At 37.8% G+C, this 23,165-nt stretch overlaps 2 protein-coding genes across 2 annotated transcripts; one reads left to right on the top strand and one right to left on the bottom strand.

Moving 5' to 3' along the window:
* The first annotated feature begins 6,401 nt into the window (after positions 1–6,401).
* LOC136240585 (arrestin domain-containing protein 3-like) lies at positions 6,402–7,775 on the top strand. Its single transcript, XM_066031594.1, has one exon. The coding sequence runs from the start codon at positions 6,566–6,568 to the stop codon at positions 7,571–7,573; it is 1,008 nt and encodes a 335-aa protein (XP_065887666.1). The 5' UTR covers positions 6,402–6,565; the 3' UTR covers positions 7,574–7,775.
* A 2,303-nt stretch (positions 7,776–10,078) lies between these two features.
* On the bottom strand, positions 10,079–14,174 carry LOC136241332 (protein mono-ADP-ribosyltransferase PARP14-like). The gene is made up of 4 exons (XM_066032525.1): positions 14,165–14,174; positions 12,106–12,215; positions 11,847–12,056; positions 10,079–11,584 (listed from the first exon to the last, which is right to left on the bottom strand). Exons 1-4 carry the CDS (start codon positions 14,172–14,174, stop codon positions 10,079–10,081), a joined length of 1,836 nt encoding a protein of 611 aa, XP_065888597.1.
* Positions 14,175–23,165: the final 8,991 nt, after the last annotated feature.

The following is a 23,165-nucleotide window of genomic DNA, read 5'->3' as shown; positions in this document are numbered from 1 at the left end:
ACAGAGTTATCATTTTTCAAGTATCCACACTAACAGGTTCTATGCATGCTGTTGGTTGGCACATGTAAGTGCTGGAAAACATATACATGAACAAGCAACCCAAAGTTATCCCATTGTGGGTGGTAACAGACATCTATTGATGGTGTATACTGTATACGGTGCCAAGTAGGGTACACATATGGTTTGTGATGGTATGCCATATGTTGTGTGAGTTTGGGTATGTACACACACAAATGCCAGACACACAAAAAAGAGAAGTGTTTGTGTACACACACACACACACACACACACACACACACACACACACACACACACACACACACACACACACACACACACATACACACACACCAAACTACACTACACTACACTATGATAGTGCATAAACACTACAGTATACTACACACACTACATACACAAAACAAACATGCACACACACACACACACACACACGCACAAACAACACACGCGCACACACAAACAACACACCAACACACACCTTAGCATCAGAGTAATGTATGAGTAACTTTTGACTAAATCGTTTCGTTACATGTTCCTTGATATCTTCCAACATTAACGGTAACTTCATCAATACAACACTACACAATACAATCACACAATATTCCATAATGTACATACAATAGTTAAATGTAGACAACGTATACCTTCTTTCATCACCATACTCAAATTTTATTCTTACTGACAAATCCATCACCTATGGTTAAAGCGGTCATACTCATAGATGACATATACACCATGTTACACACATGCGTTACTTCTCAGTGGCACACAGATGTTATGCGCATTAACACATACCCACCAGTTGTACATCAAAGGTAACTTGACAAAAGATACACACAATAAAAACAACTGATGCTGTTTGAATCTTTTTAAATTGTTTGATATCTATAATTTCAAATTATCATAATAATTCCAACTGTACAAGTCTTGTTAAGATTTCTTTTGAATTTTAATCGCACTTTGTTCTCAAAGAAACCCTAACCTTGGTAACAGAATTATCAGCTTGGTTACATAACCATCACAGTTTAAAAGGCTATGACTAGCCTAATTGCATAGATGGAACAGTAACCATAAAACAGTAACTTAGAAAAAATCGTGACACAAAAAGGTTTAAGAAACGTAGAAAAAAATTGTGACATGACCTAGACTCGAACCCACACAATCAGATTTAGAGTACCAATGCTCTACCACTGTACCACCGGTGCTTGCTGGCTACTTCTCTTGTTTTTGTACTATTTAATGTTACAAATATAAAATACTATATAGTCTAACTATACCACTGAAGAAGAAACCAAAGCTGAACCCGACCCTAACCCTAACACTAACCTGACGTTTGCCTGTTAACCGTAATGATGACTTTCACTGCTTGTATGAAGGTAAGTTTTTGGGTGAGTTCGAGGCGAGTTCACCCAAAAACTTACCTTCATACAGGCAGTGAAAGTCATCATTACAGTTAACAGGCAAACGTCAGGTTAGTGTTAGGGTTAGGGTCAGGTTCAGCTTTGGTTTCTTCTTCAGTGGTATAGTTAGACTATATAGTATTTTATATTTGTAACATTAAATAGTACAAAAACAAGAGGAGTAGCCAGCAAGCACCGGTGGTACAGTAGTAGAGCGTTGGTACTCTAAATCTGAATGTGTGGGTTCGAGACAACTAGTGTGTTTGATACTAGAGTTATAGTTGACACTTCCCAACAAACGACCGGCTAAATAAATATTTGAACCGTGACTGGTGACCGGCTAAATATCCACTTCGAAAACTTAATAGGCATACCAAAACCTACTACTAATCACTTCTATAAGGAAAATTCCTTCCCAAATCAACCATCTGTTAAGTATACTGCCTATTCTAATCAACCGAGATTTGATTATCCGATCCATACAAATTGTTCTCTAACTTGTCTTCAATTCTATCGGCGTAGAAAAGCACAGGGAACACAGGGGCAGATCCAGGAGCTGGCAAGGGAAGGGGCACAAACAGGCTAAGTTGTAGGTGGTTGGGGAGAGCTAGATTCTCTTGTTAGTTGATGCATTTTTGAATCAGCAAATAATCACCACTTAGTAGTGTCTCACAGTTGATTTTTGCCATTTTGGCCTTTTCGGATGGTTGTGAAGTCTTAAAAGCTGTTTAAAAGGATCTGGATGTCCTGAATTGGCTTAAACCAGCAACACGATAATTATTTTTAGAGGTGCTTAGTACGCACGAAGGTGATGGGTGGCAATTTCACTGCTAGTTTGACTTTGGTTCGCTTTGGTTTCAGATGAATTTGTAATGTTAATAAACTAATCTTGGCCTGACACAAAGTTTAGTAGCTAGCTTAATCAGAAGCATGGCTGGCTCCTCCACAAGGTGGGGGGGGGGGGGCATTTGCCCCAAATGCCCCATGCTGGATCCGCCATTGGAACTAGCTAAGCATTGTGTGCAACTTCTTTCTGACAACAATCGCGGACTCTATAGGGAGAACACGAGAATACGTAAATTCACGAAGTTACTCCCAAACGCGTTTTTTGACACCACCGGATGTTTAGTGCTATATCTCTTCAGCAATAAGCTCAAATCTCTTGTAAGTTGGTATGCTGAGAGTACATATGTACGCGCTAAACATAACGAACTTTGGTTAAAATCGATTCAGTAGATCGAAAGTTATAAACGAAAAAGCAAAATATTTACGAAGTTATCCCCGCTTACCTTATATTGTGCAAATACGTGATAATAACATTGTATACAGCCTCACCACTCACTATTACAGACGGTTAAAAGGCAGAGGAGGTACGACACGCACACGTGAGCGCATATGTTTTGTACAGGGAAGCTATTTCGTGGGGGTATTAAAGAAAAATACGTGCCGGTCGAACTCTTTTCTTATGCTTAATTCAATGGTGCAGTCTACCCCCAGTGGTTCAGTTTCGATATACACAGCCTATTGGAGGAACCGTTGTCACAGTGATATATGTTTTCCCGGGTAACGTGTTTCCCGCACACATATCCCTAGGGATCCGTGTTTCCCCGCACACATATCACTAACTCGCTAGCGACCTACAAGTCACAGTGATATGTGTTTCCCCGGGTAATATGTTTCCCCTTTATAAAGTCATGTGCAGCGTACGTAGTGTTAGCATATAGGCGCGCATGCACTATTAATAATGATAGCTAGCCATACCTAAACAACTAATACTATAATTATACATGTTGATGAAGGAAATCAAGCCATTCACTGGTATTCAACTATAACTGCTAAACTGTGCTGTGATTTGGCTATGTAGCTATAGCATCAGTTTAATAAAACAGTAGCTACAAGTACATGTATACAATAAAATACTATCTCTAGCTATATAGAGTAAATCATGTGATTGCAGCTATGTATAACTAATCAATGTAGCTACAGCTTTGGCATGCAGTTAGTCATTATCTACCCCCTTGCCAGTTCTATCTGGGGTTCCCCAAGGGAGTAATTTGGGACCCTATACTCTTCATTATTTACATGAATGATTTACCATCTTGTGTTACCATCAGTAAAACTTTACTATTCATTGATGACACCAAGATTTATAATACTGTTTGTAGTCCTGGAGATATTTCACTGTTTCAAAATGATTTAGACTCAGCAACTTTGTGGAGTACGAGATATAATATGTTCTTTAATCCAAAAAGTCAAACAACTGCTGTTGCAAACAAAGCTAACCGTATTTTAGGACTTATTAAAAGAACATTCAACTCACTAAACACCAGATCACTTCCTATACTTAATAAATCTCTAGTAAGACCAGTGATGGAGTATGTCAATGTTGTCTGGGGATCTAATTATATTGGTGACTGTCAGATGTTGGAAAAGGTACAAAGAAGAGCTACAAAATGTATTCCAGAACTTTTTAATTTAGAATATGATGACCGTCTAAGTACTCTAAATCTTCCTTCACTATCTTACCGAAGACATCGTGCAGATATGTTGATGGTGTACAATATTTTACATGGCAATGTCAGCTTACAGTCTGAATTGTTTTTTCACCAACAATTGTCTAGCATAACAAGAGGACACAGTCTCAAATTGTTCAAGCCACATGCACAAAGATCTGTTCAAAGTAATTTCTTCTCTATAAGATCAATAAATGCTTGGAATAGTCTACCTAATGAAGTATTGTCAACTAACTCTGTAAATAGCTTTAAGATTTTATTTGATAATTATCATATCTAATGATTATTTTCTTTTTGTACATGAGCAGGACTCACAGACTTATGCCTTTTTTTCCTGTAATCATATCATATCAAAAAAGAGTGTCCACCTATATATTAATGCAAAAGTCATCACTAATTACAAAATAGCTGACACACAGGTTTTAACAAATAGTTCACATAAAAATCTCGGTATTATAATATCATCAGACCTATCTTGGGATCAACACTACAAAAACATAATCCCTAAGACCTACAGAATGCTAGGACTGCTCCATCGCAGCTTTAGCAAGCATCAAACAGTGACAGCCAAGAGAACTTTGTATATTTCCTTAGTGAGATCGCAAGTTATATACTGTTCAGTGATTTGGAAACCTAACCATATCAAGCAGGGGAGGATTAGGGGAGGGGGGCTGAAGCCCCCCTTCATATTTAGGCTTTACTTGATCAATATGATGCTGAGAATTATAATGATGAAATTTTGTCTTAGCATAATTATATGATCACTAATAATACAAATACTCATAAAACCACCTTATAAACATCTTTCCAAGGTATTATCAGTGGATTTATGCTAAAGTTTATGCAACAATGACCTGGATCAGCATTGGAGGTGTACAAAATCGAGATACTCTAATAGAGCAGTCAGCTAACTACTCTAATAGAACATTCACTGGAAACATGTAGTTGGTTCTGTTATGAAATGTTTTCCAAATCTGCCTGCACCTATACATACAATGAAGTGCATTGGTCTGTTTAAAGGGCTTCATTCATCCACTTGTGTAGTTAATATGTATGGCAATACTTAATTCAGGTACACAATTTCCATTGAAAATGCTCTCAGATTCAATTTTGTATTGTTCAAATTTCAAAATTTTCCACTTTTAACATTCTTATTCTAACATGCACCTATTCAGTGTTGTGCAATTGTGAGAGGGGTGCATCATGTACTTGGTTGTCTGTACCTACCCAAACTTTTCCATTAGCAAAATGCTTCAGATAACCATACCTATAATCTAAAGGCAGTATATATAATCTACAGGCAGAATATAGTGTGAATTTTATGTGGGAATGTCTCCAAATTGCAGTATTTTAGCATCTATTTTTCAAAATTTCCTGGGGGGCATGCCCCCAGACCCCCTAGTTCCAGCATGCTTGGCATGCTGGGAAGTGTGCTTTGCACACCTCTACCCAAGAGATTAGTATCTTGAGTTAGCCCCCCTTTTATAAATCCTAGATCCGCCCCATGTCAAGGACATCACACTTATTGAGCAGGTCCAGAGAAGAGCAACAAAGTTTATTTTAAATGACTATAGTTCTGATTGTTAGTGTAGCTAGCTAGTATAATTATTGTATTAGCTTATATAGTAGCTATATAGTTAGTTAGCTAACTATTATATGCATGGGTGTCTATTAGCTAGATAGCAATATATCTACTGAATGGTTGGATCGCGTACTGTTTGCAACTAGCCATAGGACCTTGGAGTTACTGTACGATGGCTATATCTTAGTGGGAAACACGGATCCCTGGTGATATATGTGCGGGGAAACACGAATCCCTAGGGATGTGTGTGTGCGGTGAAATATTTTTAAAAATCGCTACGGGAAACACATATCACTGACAGCTTTTGGTGGGAAACACGGATCCCTAGTGATATGTGTGCGGGAAACACGTTACCCAGGGAAACATATATAACTGTGACACCGTCACGTGATGAATAATTAACCGTACGAAATCAAGCCAAGCAGCAAGTTGGGAAGAGAGAACCAGTGAAAATCAACTGCACAAGTGTCTACGTAGCTTTGCAGTTCATCAAATCTTGTCTAAGGATTGATTTTCCGAAATTTTAATTTTGAAGAATGCAATTACTGTGAATTCTTTTCAATAGCGCTTAATTCGTGTCGTACCTCCTCTGGTTAAAAGGCAGAGAATGGACTTTCATCGTAGACAACAAAACGGCCATTTTTAGTATCACACGATATAAACATAGATATTAGAGTACATCGTCTCTCTAATATCTATGCTGCAACTATGTGCATCCGGGAAGCCGTTCCATCTCTTACAGATCATCTGATGCTTTCCCGGAACTGGGCCTTGTAAGTGGCCCTAGGGACTTTTACTTGTCCCCATTATTGTTGTTTCAGTTGTGTCCAGCTGCAGCACACATGCCTTTTTGTGCTGCATGGGGGTGGTAGCTAGGCGGGAAAAAAAAACGCTCACATATATCCGGTGAAATCAGTAGTTGGGCAAGAAATGGTTAGTCCACTGTTGTGTCTGCGGATTCTTGTTGTGTCTGCGGATTCTTGAGAAGTAGTATAAAATGAGGTCGAGATGTGAGTGTGTTGTATCTTGTCATTTGAGTGAAGTGTCTAATGGGCCCTCGAGTCTTTACCATCAATTTGTTGGGTAACAACGAGACCTACTTCCCTGGATCGGTCATTGAAGGGAATGTCGTTCTCGAACTGTCAAAACCGAAGTTGATGAAGCGACTTAAAATTGTTCTGACAGGAAATGCATATGTGCACTGGACTGAAGATAAGACCAATTGTTCAGCTGCTGTTAGTTTTTTTGAAGACATGACAGTACATTTATGGGGCAATGGTAGTGATTCAGAAGAAATGGCATCTGGTGAACACGAGTTTCCTTTCCGCTTTCAACTGCCAACAGATGGTAGGTTGCCGTCATCATATGAGAGTGATTTTGGACCTACTGGGTATATTCATTATTCATTGAAAGCTACTATTGTAAGATCAGGGTTGAAATTAAACCACAACACTAAGAGGATCATCAATGTTAATGAAATTGTTGATGTGAACAAACCCAGGCTAATGAGTCCATCGTCAAAGTCAAAAGAAAAGACTTTATGTTGCCTTTGGTGTGCATCTGGTCCTCTCACACTATCAGCTACTATTGACAGAGGAGCGTACTGCCCTGGTGAATCAATCTCAATCAGTACTGAAGCTGATAATCATAGCAATAGAAGGGTGAACAGCGTACGGGCTACGTTAAAGCAAGTAGTTACTATGTTTGCTTGTGGTAAATCCAGATGTCACACTAAAAACATTGAAAGGATAGAAGATATCGGTATTGAGGCTCATGGCTCATCTAATTGGAACAATAAATTACTTTTAGTTCCTTCCACTATTCCCACTATCGATATTCATATTTTAACTGTTTCATATGTTCTTACCGTAACACTTGGAATTCCTCGTGCCATTGACCTTCATGTTGAGATTCCACTTAAAATTGGCAATGTACCATACAATGGAGAACCAGCAGCAGAAAGTGGCTTTAGAGCAACAAACAGAGATGCTCTTCATGATTCTTCTGCACTTCCTTATCTCTTAAACCAACCAACGTATCTGTCAAACGCTTATTGAACAAGCAGTGACTTTAACACCAAATGTTTTATACTATTTGAGTGAATAGTTACTATCTGTAGACTCCATATTGATATTATATCATAATTGCGTGCATATGTCAAGTTTCTTAATTTTGTTAATGTATAGTTTTTGATATATTTTGGTGGTCATAATTAAATTTTGGACCTGAAATGTGTGTTGTAGATCTAGTCAATTATCTCCATGCAACATATGACAGGGTCTTCTGCACCACACATTACTTTGCTTAAAGAATATATTTATATAGAAAACAATACATTTACTCCACACATATATAGTGAGTCTACCTACTTCCTCCACTGACACTTACCATGCACACAAGCCCCCTATTCCTATAACTGTAGCTGCTCAGTTGTACAATATAGTTCAAACTATGCGGAGACTGTAGAGCACACTATATACCGGCTTCTAATTTGTTTCAGTACTATTCATCATGCATGGATGTGTAGCTGATACCCATCTCTCTCCCTTTCTGGTTCTTCAAGACTGTAATTATAAAACACTGGCTGTGTCCCTTTTATGACAGCTAGCATAGAGAATTATCCTATAATGTTTACAATGATATTGAACCACTTAAGTCAAAATTATTATCTCAGTAGCTAGCTTGTAAATTTTTTTCTTTGGACTCATGTCCCCACCAGCAGACCTCCCCTTAGATTGAGCATACTCCGTGTGCTGAGACATGCAGAGTGTGCTTCATAGTTGTAGTTATCAATCATTGCCACTATTTTAACTACCCATTTACAAATGTCCGGTATCCCCAGCCCTTTTGAAATTTTAGATCTGTGCCTGCAGATGCATCAGCACTTTCATTAAGTACTTATTATTGTGTCAGTGATGCTGGCTGCATGCTGCAGCTGTTACTGCTAAGTCTTGTGTGCTTCATTCTGGTTAATTAGAACTTAATACGTTATTAGATGCATGACTGATAAATGGTGCATAAATCATGATTGGTAGCAAATATATACATACACATCACATCTAGGGACCCGCCGATTATCACGGCTGGCATAATTATGAGCATAATAGGTACCTGAAAGCATTGAGCATAATGCTAGCATAATAGGTAGAATATTTGTGTAATAGTCTTGCTTATCAAAATAGCTATCACAGAAAGATCGATATACTCTAATAGAACAGTCAGTAGCTCTAATAGAACAATCACATAGCTGACTGTTCTAGCAGAGTATGAGAACTGATGCATAAATAATTGTGCATAATTTGAGCATAATAGATAAGTATTGAACATAAATTTAAGCATAATAGGTAAATATTTGAGCAGTGCAGCATAGCATAATAGGTAAAATAATGAGCATAATCAGCTGGTCCCTAATCACATCTTTACTGTAAAGTGTTAATAATAATAATAATAAAATCTTACTGCAGAAGATCGTATAAATACTTGACACACATATCAGCTAATCTGTTAACATTGCATGATTCTAGGAGGATCCGGCTATATATGAAATTAACAAGGAGAAAGCCTGGCAGAAATGGATTGCAGTATTGGATTTTAGAATTATTGTATAATAGTGGACTGTCCAACAGAATAATATTATATAGCTACTTGGTATCAGATTGATTTTTAATCACTGAAATGATTAGACTAAAGAGGATTGTTGGGATCTGGTTTAGTCACATGCATGGTAGAGATTCAAAATGCACACATATATAGTTACATGACTTACGTATAATATAGGCTTCATAACCATTGTTCTAGATCTGTTGCTATTCAATCTGTATACTGTGGCCCCATTATACAACTACATGTATACAACTATAATTTTGGCCACAGTTCCCAACTGTTGTATAAATAGCAGCACAATAAAGAAATATATATGTTCCAGCATTGTCATATGAAGGTATATGTCACAAATAAATACATGATTGTTTTATTAGAATTTCTTTGTTAGAAAATCTCAACCTTGAAAAGTTGCAATATCACTCTCTAAAAATGTTACTTTAAATAGCAAGATCTCAGTGTGTAGCCAGGGTGCTAATTAGTAAGCAACATAATGCATACCATATTTTATAAGATCTTGAACATTAATCCTTTTTATTTTGTATGCCGATTGGTACCTCAACATTAGGTACTATTTTGCTTTTTTTCTACCTATTATGCTCCATATTTTGCTCAACAATTATAAATTTTGCTCAGCACCGATCTTTGTTAATTGAATATTCCAAGTGCAAAGCTACAGTTTCGCCTTAAAGTGACTGTTCTATTAGAGTATCTCGATCAGAAATTACTTCTAACATGGAAAGCAAGAAGCCAGCTAATATTGCTTAACATCTGTGACTGTTTTATTAGGGTACCTCAATTGTCACTTGTTGTTCCTGTAACAATTAGCTATGCACTGTCGATATTTTAGCATGTCTGACTGTTCTATTAGAGTATCTCGATCTTTTGTGCAATTTTTATGCCCACTTCACAAAAATTGCACCTATTATGCCAGCATTTTGCTCATTGCTTTTACCCAACCATTATGCCAAAAATTTTGCTGGCAAAATCGACAGGTCCCTACTCAACATCTCCATCTTGTTAAAATTAAACTCCCCAACCTCTTTGTGTATGAAAATCATATCTCTATTGTAGCAATAAGCCTGTTCAATATGGTAGTTGGTTAGTACTTCATAATCCTTATATTTGTTGTCACTATCTAACCACTGCCATTTGACCTTGTCATAAAACAATTTTGCTATATACTTTGTCGATTCCACTAAATGAGCATGACTTAGGACCTGCAGAATTTCAAACTTCAAATTGGCTACATCATCACGATCTCCTCTTAACTGAATATAACTGAGATTATTAGTAGTTTCAATGCTAATCTCTACATGCCTATGTTTAGACATTCTTGTTATTGCATCTATATCCTTACAAGATAGTTTGGGAACAAATTGATCAAACAATTTGTGTACTGTATACTGTTCATCATTAATGTGTTTTAATTGATCTGTAGTCTTTTCCACCTTCATCTCATCTGCTGTAGAGATCTGCATGGAAAGAGGCAAGGTTGGAGCTTTAGACTGTGGTGAAGTTAGTAGCATATCTTGTCCACCACTGGCCACTCCTTCAACACCACTACCAGTTTCACTTAATTGTTCAAGAAACTTATCTTTGAACAACTGGCATACTGTCTTCTGCAAACAAACATTGCTAATGTTCTCAACATGTAATGATTGGGCCAAGTCAAACAAAAAGATAGAACTGCGTACACTGTAAGTGACATCATCTAAATCATGATCTACATTACCTGTATCAATAACTGGAAATGAAACTGAACTACACTGAAGTTTTTCAGCATATGCTAAACATGTGGCAATCATTTTCCCAAGTAGCCATTTCTGACTTTTAGGAACAATAGTATGAATGACATGCTTACACTTCACACCACCAGTGGAATACTTAACACACACTCTTTCTTCACACCCTTGTGAAACAAAATCATCATAAATGTTCTGCACTTCAGGACCACATTTGTGCAACGTAGCACTTGCTACTCCAGACCATCCATTCTTCACCTTTGAGTTTACCATGACATCACTGTCGTCTTCAGTGAAATCTCCTTCTGTTGTTTCAGCCTTCACATATCCAACCATGAACGACTTGACTACAATATGAGTTGCAGTACTGTGAGAAGACTTAAGTGGTGCTGGGGCTCGTTTAAGTGGTTTAGCAAATAATGTTCCTTTAGAAATGTTGGTAGGCTGTGTTTCTGTGTTATCATCAGGTATTCTTGGCAATAATTTGTGAAATTTTGCATACAGCCTGTAAGTATCCTCCATATAAACCATCAATTTTACTGTTTTAATGTTGGTGGTGGTACAGTTAGATTGTAAATATGATTCAAGTGTGTTTACAACAATATCTGCAGCAATATCATGTGGAAAGTTAAGACCACCACTGCTAAGGGCAGGAAAAGCAATAGAGCAGGCCTTTAGTCTATCACATGCCTTCAGGCATTTCAACAGAATCTTCTGCATGACCTAAAATGTGTAGGAATTCACTGAGTTTGCCATACATGGAAGCTACATATAAAGGTGTACGGCCTGTTTCCCACCACTGGGCCTAACCCTTCCCATGTAGCCAACCCGCACGTGTCTGCTCTTGACACCTTTACTGACACCACTAATCATCTGGTTGGTTAAAATGTATTTTTCTTATAATACAATAAAATTCAACTTTCATTTTTGGTTTTCTCAGGGCCCAGTCCAATATGTACATACATACGTACTATAAGTTACTTACCTGTTTAGAGTTTTTTCTGTCATATTTTAATCCAACTGCATAAAATATCCACTTGCTAGTAAGAAAACCAGACTCAATCACAGCGATCTTGCCAACAGGAATCCTTCCACACTTTTTAACATAACCATAATAAGCCTTGAGTAGCAATGGTGTCTTTGCTCCATATCTTAAATCAAGACTATCACAAGCAATGCTGACATAAACATCAACCTATGATCTCCACAGTGCATTAAGTCATCAATTAATAAACACTACTAACCTCCTGATTCAGGAACTCTCCTTTATGAAATTCTATGGAAATAGTACTTGAAGTGAGCTTGTCATTCGATGGTGTGATACTAATACTTCCCTTTGCTTGAGAGTCTGTATCTAATGAAATACATAACAATGGCTGACACAGTAACCATCTCAGCAAAACTCCACCTAGTTTGCACAAGCATGCATTTCAAGAAAAATGAAATTTTAAAAGGTAAATAAAGAAAAAAATATGCAAGTTTTAAATTAAGTAATTACTCAGAGAAGCAAGACTCAGGTCTGACGATTGTAGTAAGTTTACAACATTTCAGGTCAGAAAAGAAAATTTGAGAGGCTTTTGCTATAAATGTCTAAAGAAGGGGCACTTGTTGAAAGACTGTCAGAGAGATCGACTGTGTGCTCATTGTGGCAAAATCAGGTCACCATCGAAGCCTTTGTCTTAAATTATTTCCTAGTCCTGACCAGAATTCAAACACAGCCCCCCAGAATACAACTACAACCACAGAACCTCAGAATATTAGTAACGTAGTTAAAGTTGAAGAGATTATATTGAGTTCAGGTAGCCAAGTTAATTCAAATGCAGACAGCTACATCTGTGGTGACAAACTCATTGGGTAGTCCTTTGGCATATATCTGTATAATGTTAGACTCAGGGAGCCAGAGGACATATGTCACGGAAACCCTAGCCAGGAACTTGAACCTACACTTGAGAGCAACCGAAAAACTTGCTGTGGTAACATTTGGCACTGAGAGACCTAAGTATCTCCAATATAGACCTAGTGAATTGCAACTCTTACTAAAGGATGGCAAACAAATTACCTTGGATGTCAGTGTAGTCCCTAACATAACGGAGAGGATAACTCGAAAACACTGTTAGACCAACACCTTCATTAAGTCAGAGGGGTTGGAGAGCAAACTAGCTGATGTGCTTCCAACTGAATCAGAGCGCTATCCTGTAGAGATGCTCATTGGAGATTGACTTAAGGCCAGGCTTGTGTTCATGGGAATACCACCCAAAGGTGTCAAATCAACTACCCACATGCTCACCAGTGTTGACACTCCATTATTCACGCAACCCAACTTACGTAGAACAATTTTGGGATTTAGAGTCTTTGGGGATAAGGGAGTCACCTACTACATCAGATGATGATCAAGCGATATCTCACTTCAACAAAACTGTTGTGTTTGCAGATGGTCAATACTTAGTTACGTGGCTGTGAAAAGAGAGGTCACCAGAATTACCCCAGGACTATCAGTTGGCAGTGGGCCACCCGAGATCAATGTCACAGAAATTGTCAAGATCTCCAGAATTTCTTGAACAGTATGACAAAATCATACAAGAGAAGCTTAGCAAAGGAGCAATTGAGAAAGTAACAAGCAACTCAGAATAAGGCCCAATTAAACACTACATACCACACCATGCAATAATAACTCCATCCAAGAATACCATCAAAATGCGCATAGTATACGATGCCTCGGATAAGACCAGAAAGGGTGAGAAAAGTTTGAATGATTGCCTTTACAGAGGCCCTGTTATGCTCCCAAATTTGTATGGCTTGTTGCTTAGATGTAGAATGTCTCCTACTGGCATAATAGCAGATATGTGACCAGATTTGCGAAATGGGGTCTTCCACACACATCCAATTTATGAACTTTTACGACTCATAACTTGAGATTGAAAAAAGGTATTGTCTTGAAATGTGGTCAACTAAGAGCACCAATATAGGTTAAGAGATGGAGAAAATTTCAGGTTTGTATCTTTCTTGAACACTAAGTTATGGTCTTCCAAGTTTATAAAATTGGATGTGTGTGGAAGACCCCTTTTCGCAAATCTGGTCACATATAGAGAAGGCTTTTTTGAATGTAGGACTTCAGGTTTGTGATCGAGATGTCACCCGATTTGTTTGGTTTAAAGATCTAACCAACACCAGTTTTTGGATAACAAATTGCAGGTATACAGATTCTGTAGAGTACTTTTCATAGTTATATCGAGTCCTTTTTTATTGGGAGCGACGATCCCTGCCACTTACAGAATAGCAATAATCCAATCGCTAAGGACTTACACAGAGACATCTACGTAGATAATTTGATCACCAGAGTTGACACAGTTGACAAGGGTAAATTACTATATACTAAGGCTAAAGGTCTGTTTGAATCTGCCTCAATGAACTTGCAAGAGTGGGCATCCAACTCAAAGGAATTCATTGAATTTGCCCCACAGTCAGACCGGGTAACTAGACCAAATCAAAAAGTACTGGGAGTCAATTGGAATCTGCTTGATGATACACTTTCAGTCCCTGTGAGTTCGAATACTGAAGCCAAGTTGTGTCAAGTCTGTCAACCAAGAGAGAGATTTTACAATGCATATCTTCTATCTTTGATCCTCTAGGGTATTTCACACCTATTGTTTTAAAAGCTATGAAGAAGCTATGGGTTAATAAGTGTAATTGGGATGAGAAGGTGAATGATGAATGTATGGAGGAATGGGAGGTCATCAGTAAGTAACTTGGAGCCATTCATCATATCATTTACCAAGATACATCTGCATTTGTGAGGAACCTGATTTGATTAAATACCACCTAGTGTATTTTTGTGATGCTTCGGGGATGGCATATGACACTACCATCTACTTATACCAGTTGATTGGCGATACCTGCAAAACAGATTTAGTTTTCTCTAAGACACGTTTGGTGCCACAAGAAACAACTATTCCTCGATTAAAGCTCTTAGGAGTACTTATTGGTGTGAGAGCCTTGAAGTTTGTGCGGAAGGAACTTCATCGAGAAGTACCATGTCACCTGTTTACTGACTTGGTGTGTGTGTTGTATTGGTTAGAGATATCTAAACGTTTATCAGCATTTGTTGCTAACAGAGTCAAAGAAATCAGAACTTCAGAAGCAGTAACATTTTCTCATGTTTTGTCGGAGGATAATCCAGCAGACATGGCCACCAGAGGAAAGTCTCCAGAAGAACTGTCTTCTATATGGTGGAAAGGACCACTTTGTTTGACGAGAAACATTAAGCATGGGAGGTGATTATTGATGAAAGCTCCAAAAGAGAATCACAAAGTGAGGTTAAATGCAATAAGGTCCTGTATAAACTATGAAGCTAAACTTGTGTCTGTGGAGAATCCCTCAGAGGAGCCTATAAAGAGACCTAACCTCTCAGATATTGACGAAAGAAGGTATTCATCCTTGTACAAACTACTGAGGGTTACAGCTTAGATGTTACGATTTAGTAACAAACTGAAAAAGAAGGATCCCATAACTGTACCTCTCAGCACTAATGAGATACAGAAAGTGAAATTGCTGTGGGAACTCCACATCCAATGAAAACATTACTCTGAAACCGTTAAAAACCTCATAAAAGGAAAGAAAAGATACTTTGCAGACCCAATTGAACCTCCAGCTGGATAAGAATGGAATTATTAGGTGTTACGGAAGATTTGCAAATACTGAACTGACATAGGGAGCAAAGAGTCCTAAGATCTTATCAAAGAAAGAGTACTTCACCAAGTTGGTAGTTGCATACTACCATAAGAGAGTCCTACACTCAGGAGTTTCACAAACATTAGCACAAACATGACACGAGTTCTGGATTCCCCAAGGGCGTGCCCTAACAAAACAGATACTGAATAGTTGTTTGATTTGTAAAAGGACAGAAGGAGGCCCCTTTGCCATGCCTGAAATGCCACCTCTACCGCGAGAACACGTTGCGAGGTCAGCTCCATTTGAATTCACAGGCGTTGATTACTTTGGACCACTATACATAAAACAGTTTGTACAGACATCAGAACAAGACACAGAAGTTGTTTTGAAGAAAGTATGGGCATGTTTATTGACTTGCCTCGCTGTCTGAGCAATTCATCTTGAACTTGTCGAGGACATGACAACAGAAGAATTCATCTTGTGTTTACATAGATTTATGGCACAACAAGGAGTACCACAATTCCAAACAGTTTAAGGTAGGTAAATCAATGCTTAACAAGGCTTGGAGTGCAGTGTTGATGAGTAGTGATGTTAGTGATTTCTCAGTCAGACAGGGGATCCAATGGAAGTTTATCATTGGGTTAGCTCCATGAATGGCGGGGTTTTATGAAAGGCTGGTGGGAATAGAAAGACTTTGGGGAGTCATTGTCTGACGGAGAAACAATTGGCAACTGTTGTAGTGGAAGTCAAAGCGGTGGTGAACACACGTCCTTTAGTCTATATCAATGATGACATAAACTCTAGCACTTTCATTACTCCATCACATTTCCTATCACTACATTCCTAGAATATCATTCCGAATATGGTTGGAGATTCAGAGTCTGATTCAAATTATGAAGCAGAAAAGCTGACTGCTGCACAGTAGCTATTGGAAACTTGGAAGCAAGGCCAGAAGCATTTAAATCAGTTTTGGAGTCTATGGCAGAATGACCACATGTGAAGTTTAAGAGAAAGAATTCAAAAACCAAGTCACCAAATAAACACAAGTCCCTGAGTTGGAGAAGTGGAGTTGATAAAGGTCAATTTGCCTCATAGTCGATGGAAGGTGGGTAAAATAGTAGACCTTTTTGTGGGGAGAGATCAAAAGATCAGATCAGCTAAAGTGTTTGTATCACCACATAGTTATCTTCACCAACCACTGAGTTTGTTATATCCCATTGAGTGTCCAAATGAGGGAATTGATGATGTTGGCAAAGGAAATCAGTCCACAGCTCAAAGCACAGAGAGTACTGAGGAGAATAAGGAGGTGGTTGATAACGTACCTATTGATAGCAATGAAGAGGCAGCTGAAGGAAGCACAACACATGGTGTGGATGATTTGATGCCTTTAGCATGCAGTACACGTCCAATGAGAAAGGCAACAGTTGCCGCCAGAAAGAAGATTAAAGAATGGCTTAACCCAGAAGAAAGTATGTTTTATTGCGGACTGCGAAGATAATAAATAAGAATTATGTAATAGATGATGGGAACTAATCAGAGTTTTATTGTAAAAAAGTTTAACTGGTTTTTTGTGTTCTAATTAATGTAACAAAACCGCGTGTGTAATTTAGTGAAATACAATTGTTGAACCAGAGTTCGCATAACATTTGAGACAACATACAAGATATTTTAATCACAAAAAATAACAGTTTTTTTTCTAGCAAGTATAGTGATGTCATGATAACACCAGGTTTCCCAGCTTGCCTGTTACACCATCGGTTAATGACAAAGACAAGGTTAACGACAACGACAAAGAAATTTAGTTTAAATATGGTTAATAGTACATAAGAAAAAACAATTAAGTTTGTTTTTTGATTATAGAAAAAAAATAGAGAAGTATGAGAGATCGTCCATAACTAGATATACTAGTGATTCAACATTTAGTCCCTGATTCAGTCTATACCCTTTATTGAATTAGGAATTAAATATCTACTAGTACATTTAGAGGTGTAGGTGACCTCTCATGTTACCCTACTTTTTTCAATGATTCCTAATCAAACTTTCCTTTTAAGCTTATTGTTTTGTAACAATATTATGACTACTGAACCTGCACATATACCACATCAAAATAAAGGATAGTGCCATAGGTAATGTTTTTGACTGAACGTGCACTCCAACTATCTATTACTGACTCGAAAATGAAGTGGCAATTATGCTCACTTTCAGCCAATTTCACAGCATTACAAACAAAGAACAGTAGGAGAAGCGCCTCTGTAATCATTCCAGGCATCAAGGAAATATAGACGATTCCCATTTACAAACATACGGAAGCCATCACACTGCCAGGTTTACCATGTAGTGTGACAGAAATTTGATCTTTTTTTACATAAATAAATAGACGCTCATAACTCTTTGGATATTCATATTCTCACAGCAAACTTGGTAATTGAATTTATGTACCTTTATATGCTCTTCATTTCTGCCAAAGATCAATACAATCAAGTTAAAGTTCATTAACTCTTGTTTGCATTTTATAACAATTTTTGCAAAGTGTGTGAAAATAAAGTAAAGCCCCCCCCCCACCCCACTGCTTAAGAAGATAGAATCGAAACTTTGAATGCCCATAGCTATCTCATATTAAATGGCTGGTACAAATTTCATCAAATTTGCTGTGTGGCTTACCCTACCTGCCTTAGCAGACAGCAATAATGCAAAATCTGTATGCTCTTGAGAAGGTGCCATGGAGCTATGCACACCTGAAATGTTGTTTCCTTTCTGTCAATATACTCATGGTGTGGCACACTGGCTTTCTTAGCCGCATTAGGGTGTTGTAATTATAACTTCTATCTTCAATAGTCACATTGTGTCTGTAGAAATTAGAAAAAATCAACCCCAAAGTCAGCCATAGGTTGCCTTATCAATTACTAAAATAATGAAATCCACATAAAAACAGCCAAGCTGTACAAAAGGCTTAAAAACCTTGGGTAGAAAAGGCTGTGAAATTAAAAGAAATGGTGTCTGAGAATGGCTGCAATGTTAGCATCATTGCAGCTATTTCTTGCTGATTTCATAACTTTTTTAACTAGGCATGAAGACCATGGATAACAAGTAAACAAAAAAAACTTATGACTACATAAGACTCACCAAAAGACTTTACTAGCTGGCCAGTATCTTTTATTGCAGCCACTCCCTCAGAGGCTGAAGACTTACAGAATGTGGATATAGGTAAGTTAATACATGACCCTAAAGACTCAGCTGTTGATGAGCTAACAGGTCCTGATAAAGCACATGATAATGACTGACTAGCTGTCATTACAGTTGATGTGATAGCTGGGACTGTATTAGACCAAACAGATGAGCACCTTGAAAAGATTGGTGCCCAAGCCACAGTGAATGCTGATGAAGTGACTGATGGTGACATAGCTGTCAGTGATGGACTTGACAATAAAAGATCACTTAATGGTGACTGGCTGGTTGAAGTAGATACCATTATAAGACTTGTTGTGGTTACCGCAAGACTTGCTGTCATTACTGCCACTGATGCTGTGACAGGTGATGTATGCTGCTGACACAATGATACCGGGAGCAAGTCAGCACTAGTTGAAAGATTGACTGCATCTGATGGCACAGTTCCTGAGGGCATTTTGGCTTTAGACAACTTGAAGTTAAACTGAGTGACTCATCTCGCTTGATTTCTCTATTGACGAATCTGACGCACTTTTCCCACGAGAATTTGTGTAATACTCCAGGAAACGTATCAGTAGTTTCCCATTAAAACGTATCGTCTTTTTCCAATTCCTTGACTTTATGCCAGCTCTCCTTTCAAAATCGCATGGAGTTACCACAGCTTCTCCGTGTAGTATACAACGGCTTCTTCCATCGCACAAATCTTTCACACGTAGTTTAGCTGTCAGTGAGCCACAGGTAACGTTTACATCGTCAGGAAAACTATCAGAAGAGAACACTTCCATGCTATTTTGAACTTAGTCACGTTGGATCAGGTGATCGCCGAGTACTTTTATCCCACAATGACGTCACAAGAAAGATGGCCGTGTTATTTGGCGCACTAATGTACGGGAGAAATCAGAGAAGAGAAATTGCATGTTTAAGGAGATATCGAGCTCTAAGCAGTAAGCAGCAGGTATGGTACAAGACAATGCATTTTCGTATAGCCGGCTAGCTGGCCGCAAACGTTTCAGTGGTTATTTGTAAGTTTATTTAAAGACTTGACAATATGATAAAAAGCAGAAGGTTGTACAATGAAATAGACTAACAATAATTACACTGATGGAATACTGGCATCCTGTGCAAGTACATGATCCAAAAACTACATTAGGCCACTCCAAGAAAATTCCTTGTTTCCCATTTCATTAACCTCAAAAATACAGTTGTAATCAATGATAGCTTAGTTCAAACACTCAATGAGTACTTTACATCAGTATTTACTCTGATTACAACAGAGACTCCTCCAGAGTTACATGTCCGATCTGCACTGGACATAAACCCTATCATAGTTGATACTAATGGTGTTTCTGAGTTGCTGCAATCTTTGGATATCCATAAAGCTTGTGGACCTGATGGAATACCAGCCTGTCTACTGAAAGAAACTAGAGAAATTATTTCTCCCTCCTTAGCCTTCATTTTTCAAGCCTCATTACAACAATGTTCGCTACTTTTAGATTGGAAAAGGGCAAATATTGTACCATTCTTTAAAAAGGGTGATCGTTCTCTTCCTAGCAATTATAGGCCTGTTTCATTAACATGTATCTGTTCAAAACTGTTTGAGCACGTTGTGTATTCACGTATTTACTCCCATTTTGCTAAATATAATCTTCTGTGTGATCAACAAAATAGATTAGACAAGGTCGCTCATGTGAAACTCAGCTACTATTGACAATCAATGACTTTGCCAAAAGCTTAAATAACAATGATCAAACCGATGTCGTACTACTAGATTTTTCAAAAGCATTCGACAAAGTGTCCCATCAACACCTGTTCCATAAACTCCACCATTACGGTATCCAAGGTAATTTACTTGACTGGATTAAAGACTTTGTACTGCAGAAATCTCAGTGTGTGGTGGCTGAAGGTCAACAGAGCCACTTAACAGCAGTTACCTCTGGTGTACCTCAAGGTACTGTCCTTGCTCCACTTTTGTTTCTCTGTTTCTCTGTTTCATAAATGATTTACCAAATAGCATATCATCCAAAATCAAGTTATACGCTGACGATGTGTTACTTTATGCCACCATTCGCACAGAATAGGACTGCAATCAGTTGCAGAGGGATTTAGACTCACTGGGAAAATGGGCAGACGATTGGAAAATGGTGTTTAACCCACAAAAATGTGAATTTCTTAGGATAGCTAACAAGAAACACACAATACTAGCACAGTATAATATTCAAAATAAACCAATCAAGGAAGTCAACCATGCCAAATACTTGGGTGTAACAATAAGCCAAAATCTATCCTGGTCAGAACACATCAAACAAATAACTTCCAAGGCTAACAGAACTAAAGGTTTTCTTCAGCGTAACCTCCACAATTGCACTCCAACAATTAAAGATAGGTTGTACAAAGCAATGGTTAAGCCAATTATAGAGTATGCAGCTGTTGTCTGGGCACCTCATACTAAGAGGGATATTGATACGATTGAGAGGACACAACGACAAACAGCTAGATTTGTGACCAGCAACTACTCCCGTTATGCTAGTGTCACGCAAATGCTTACAGACCTTAATTGGCCTACACTTGCACGATGCAGAGATGAACTGAAAGCCATAATGATGTTTAAAATAATTAACCACCTTGTTGATATTCCAGCAAATCCATTTCTGACACCCATATCCTCTGTACATAGTACCAGAGGTCATAATATGAGATTTATGCAACCAATGACACGGATTGATTCTTATATGTACTCCTTTTCCCCTTCAGTGATCAAAATCTGGAATGATCTATCCCAAAATGTGATTGACTCCAATGATATTGATCAGTTCAAACAAAAACTAGCAATTATTTAATTTGTATACTTGTATGTATGTTGTAACCTGTGCACTATACTCTAGTAGAGGTCTGCACAGTATTGCCAATAATAATAATAATAATACATGTAGGTGGGCGGTTCATTATCCATTAGATATTTCCACTAATATTCGAAAGTCATAACTAACTTACAGGTAAGAATACAGTAGAAATAGCTATTTACACTAAGAACCTGAACAGTGAAAAGCTAGCTAAACTGGCTTTCCAGGGAACTTCAGTTTTCCAGAATCTGAAATCTATAATGGAACAGGACACATTGCAAACTTTTTTCTTAGTTACATAATAGTTTCTCACATGATAGCAACACTATGCACTGTGAAAAAGGAGGGATATAAGATGGTATTTCCAGTGGCTTATTGAATACAAATAAGCCTTAATATAAACCCTGTATTATACTCATGTTATAGTTTAGTATAATGCATACTATACTATTACATATATGGTTTCAGTTTATTTGCCACATTACCTGAAATAGCTTATATCGAATATAATACCCGCACTATACCATCACATATATGGTTTCAGTATGTTTAACACATTAACTGAAGTTTTACATGAGATTGTTAGTATAATACAGGTTATACCAAGCTTTTTTGTATTCAATAAGCCACTGGAAATACCATCTTATATCCCTCTTTTTTCACAGTGATGATTTTGGTGAAAAGGTTGAGATACTCTAATAAAGCAGTCAATCAATATATAATAACAGTCGTTTAGCTGTAGTGGAAACCCTTTTTCAAAATTCCTGCGTACGGCCCTGCTTTCTGAATGCTATACCGATTACTGCTATGCAATCACAGGATAAACAATGAATAAAATGTACAGTTGACAGAAATAATGAATGATCATGCGAGAAGAGAATCTGCATGCGAGCAGGAAATGGGAAACAAGAAATTTTCTTGGAGTGGCGCCAGGATTTACTTGTAATCATAGGCGGCGGAAGAGGGGGTGCTTGAGCAACCCCTACTATTTTACTCGGGGATGCTCAATTCAAAGCTGTATTGTGCAGTAGTCGTCACGTGAACTTCCAGAAATTTGTCAATCACGATCAAGATACTCTAATAGAGCAGTCATCCTAATACAACAGTCAAGCATGTATTAGAATAAATAGTATTTGATTAACAGTTAAAGTGTCCTCAAATTCAATCTCCTGACACCTAACTTTCAAAATTTTCCCTGGGGGTTGCATTCCCCCAGACCTCCCTAGAATTTCGCATACCTACTACTGCCACCATATATTTTGGGCACCCCCAACTGTAGCACCCTTCCGCCTCCTATGGTAATTACTTAACTTAAACATTATTTATTATTTTATTATGCACAAGCCAAAAAATGAGGGTGTGTGTGTGCATGTAAAGTACATCTATAAAATATCTACGGTCGAATACTATTTTAGTAAAGTTGTTCAGGTCTGTTATTGAGTACGAATCACAGGGTAATAAGTTCCATAGTCTGATTGAGGTTGGGAGGAATGAATGATAGTAACAATTCAATCTTTCAGGTAGACTAAGAATTAAATCTCTTTAGATGGCTTCATGTGTCTGATGGATATGTTGTGAGAAATTGATAGAAGTTAGATTGTTATTAATTTATAGAACATAATAATAATAGC

The sequence above is a fragment of the Dysidea avara genome, chromosome 12 (assembly GCF_963678975.1).
Source record: "Dysidea avara chromosome 12, odDysAvar1.4, whole genome shotgun sequence".
Taxonomy (NCBI): Eukaryota; Metazoa; Porifera; class Demospongiae; order Dictyoceratida; family Dysideidae; genus Dysidea; species Dysidea avara.
The sequence above is the reverse complement of the archived record's forward strand: the minus strand, read 5'-3'. Positions and strand labels throughout refer to the sequence as shown.

Bases quoted from the DNA above. Each gene is read 5' to 3' on its own strand.
- LOC136241332 (XM_066032525.1), bottom strand. The intron at 12,057-12,105 runs GTTAGTAGTGTT...TGGAGATCATAG, and splicing joins GAGAGTTCCTGAATCAGGAG to GTTGATGTTTATGTCAGCAT. The intron at 11,585-11,846 runs GTAAGTAACTTA...TACACATTTTAG, and splicing joins ACAGAAAAAACTCTAAACAG to GTCATGCAGAAGATTCTGTT.
- LOC136240585 (XM_066031594.1), top strand. From the start codon at position 6,566: ATGGGCCCTCGAGTCTTTACCATCAATTTGTTGGGTAACAACGAGACC.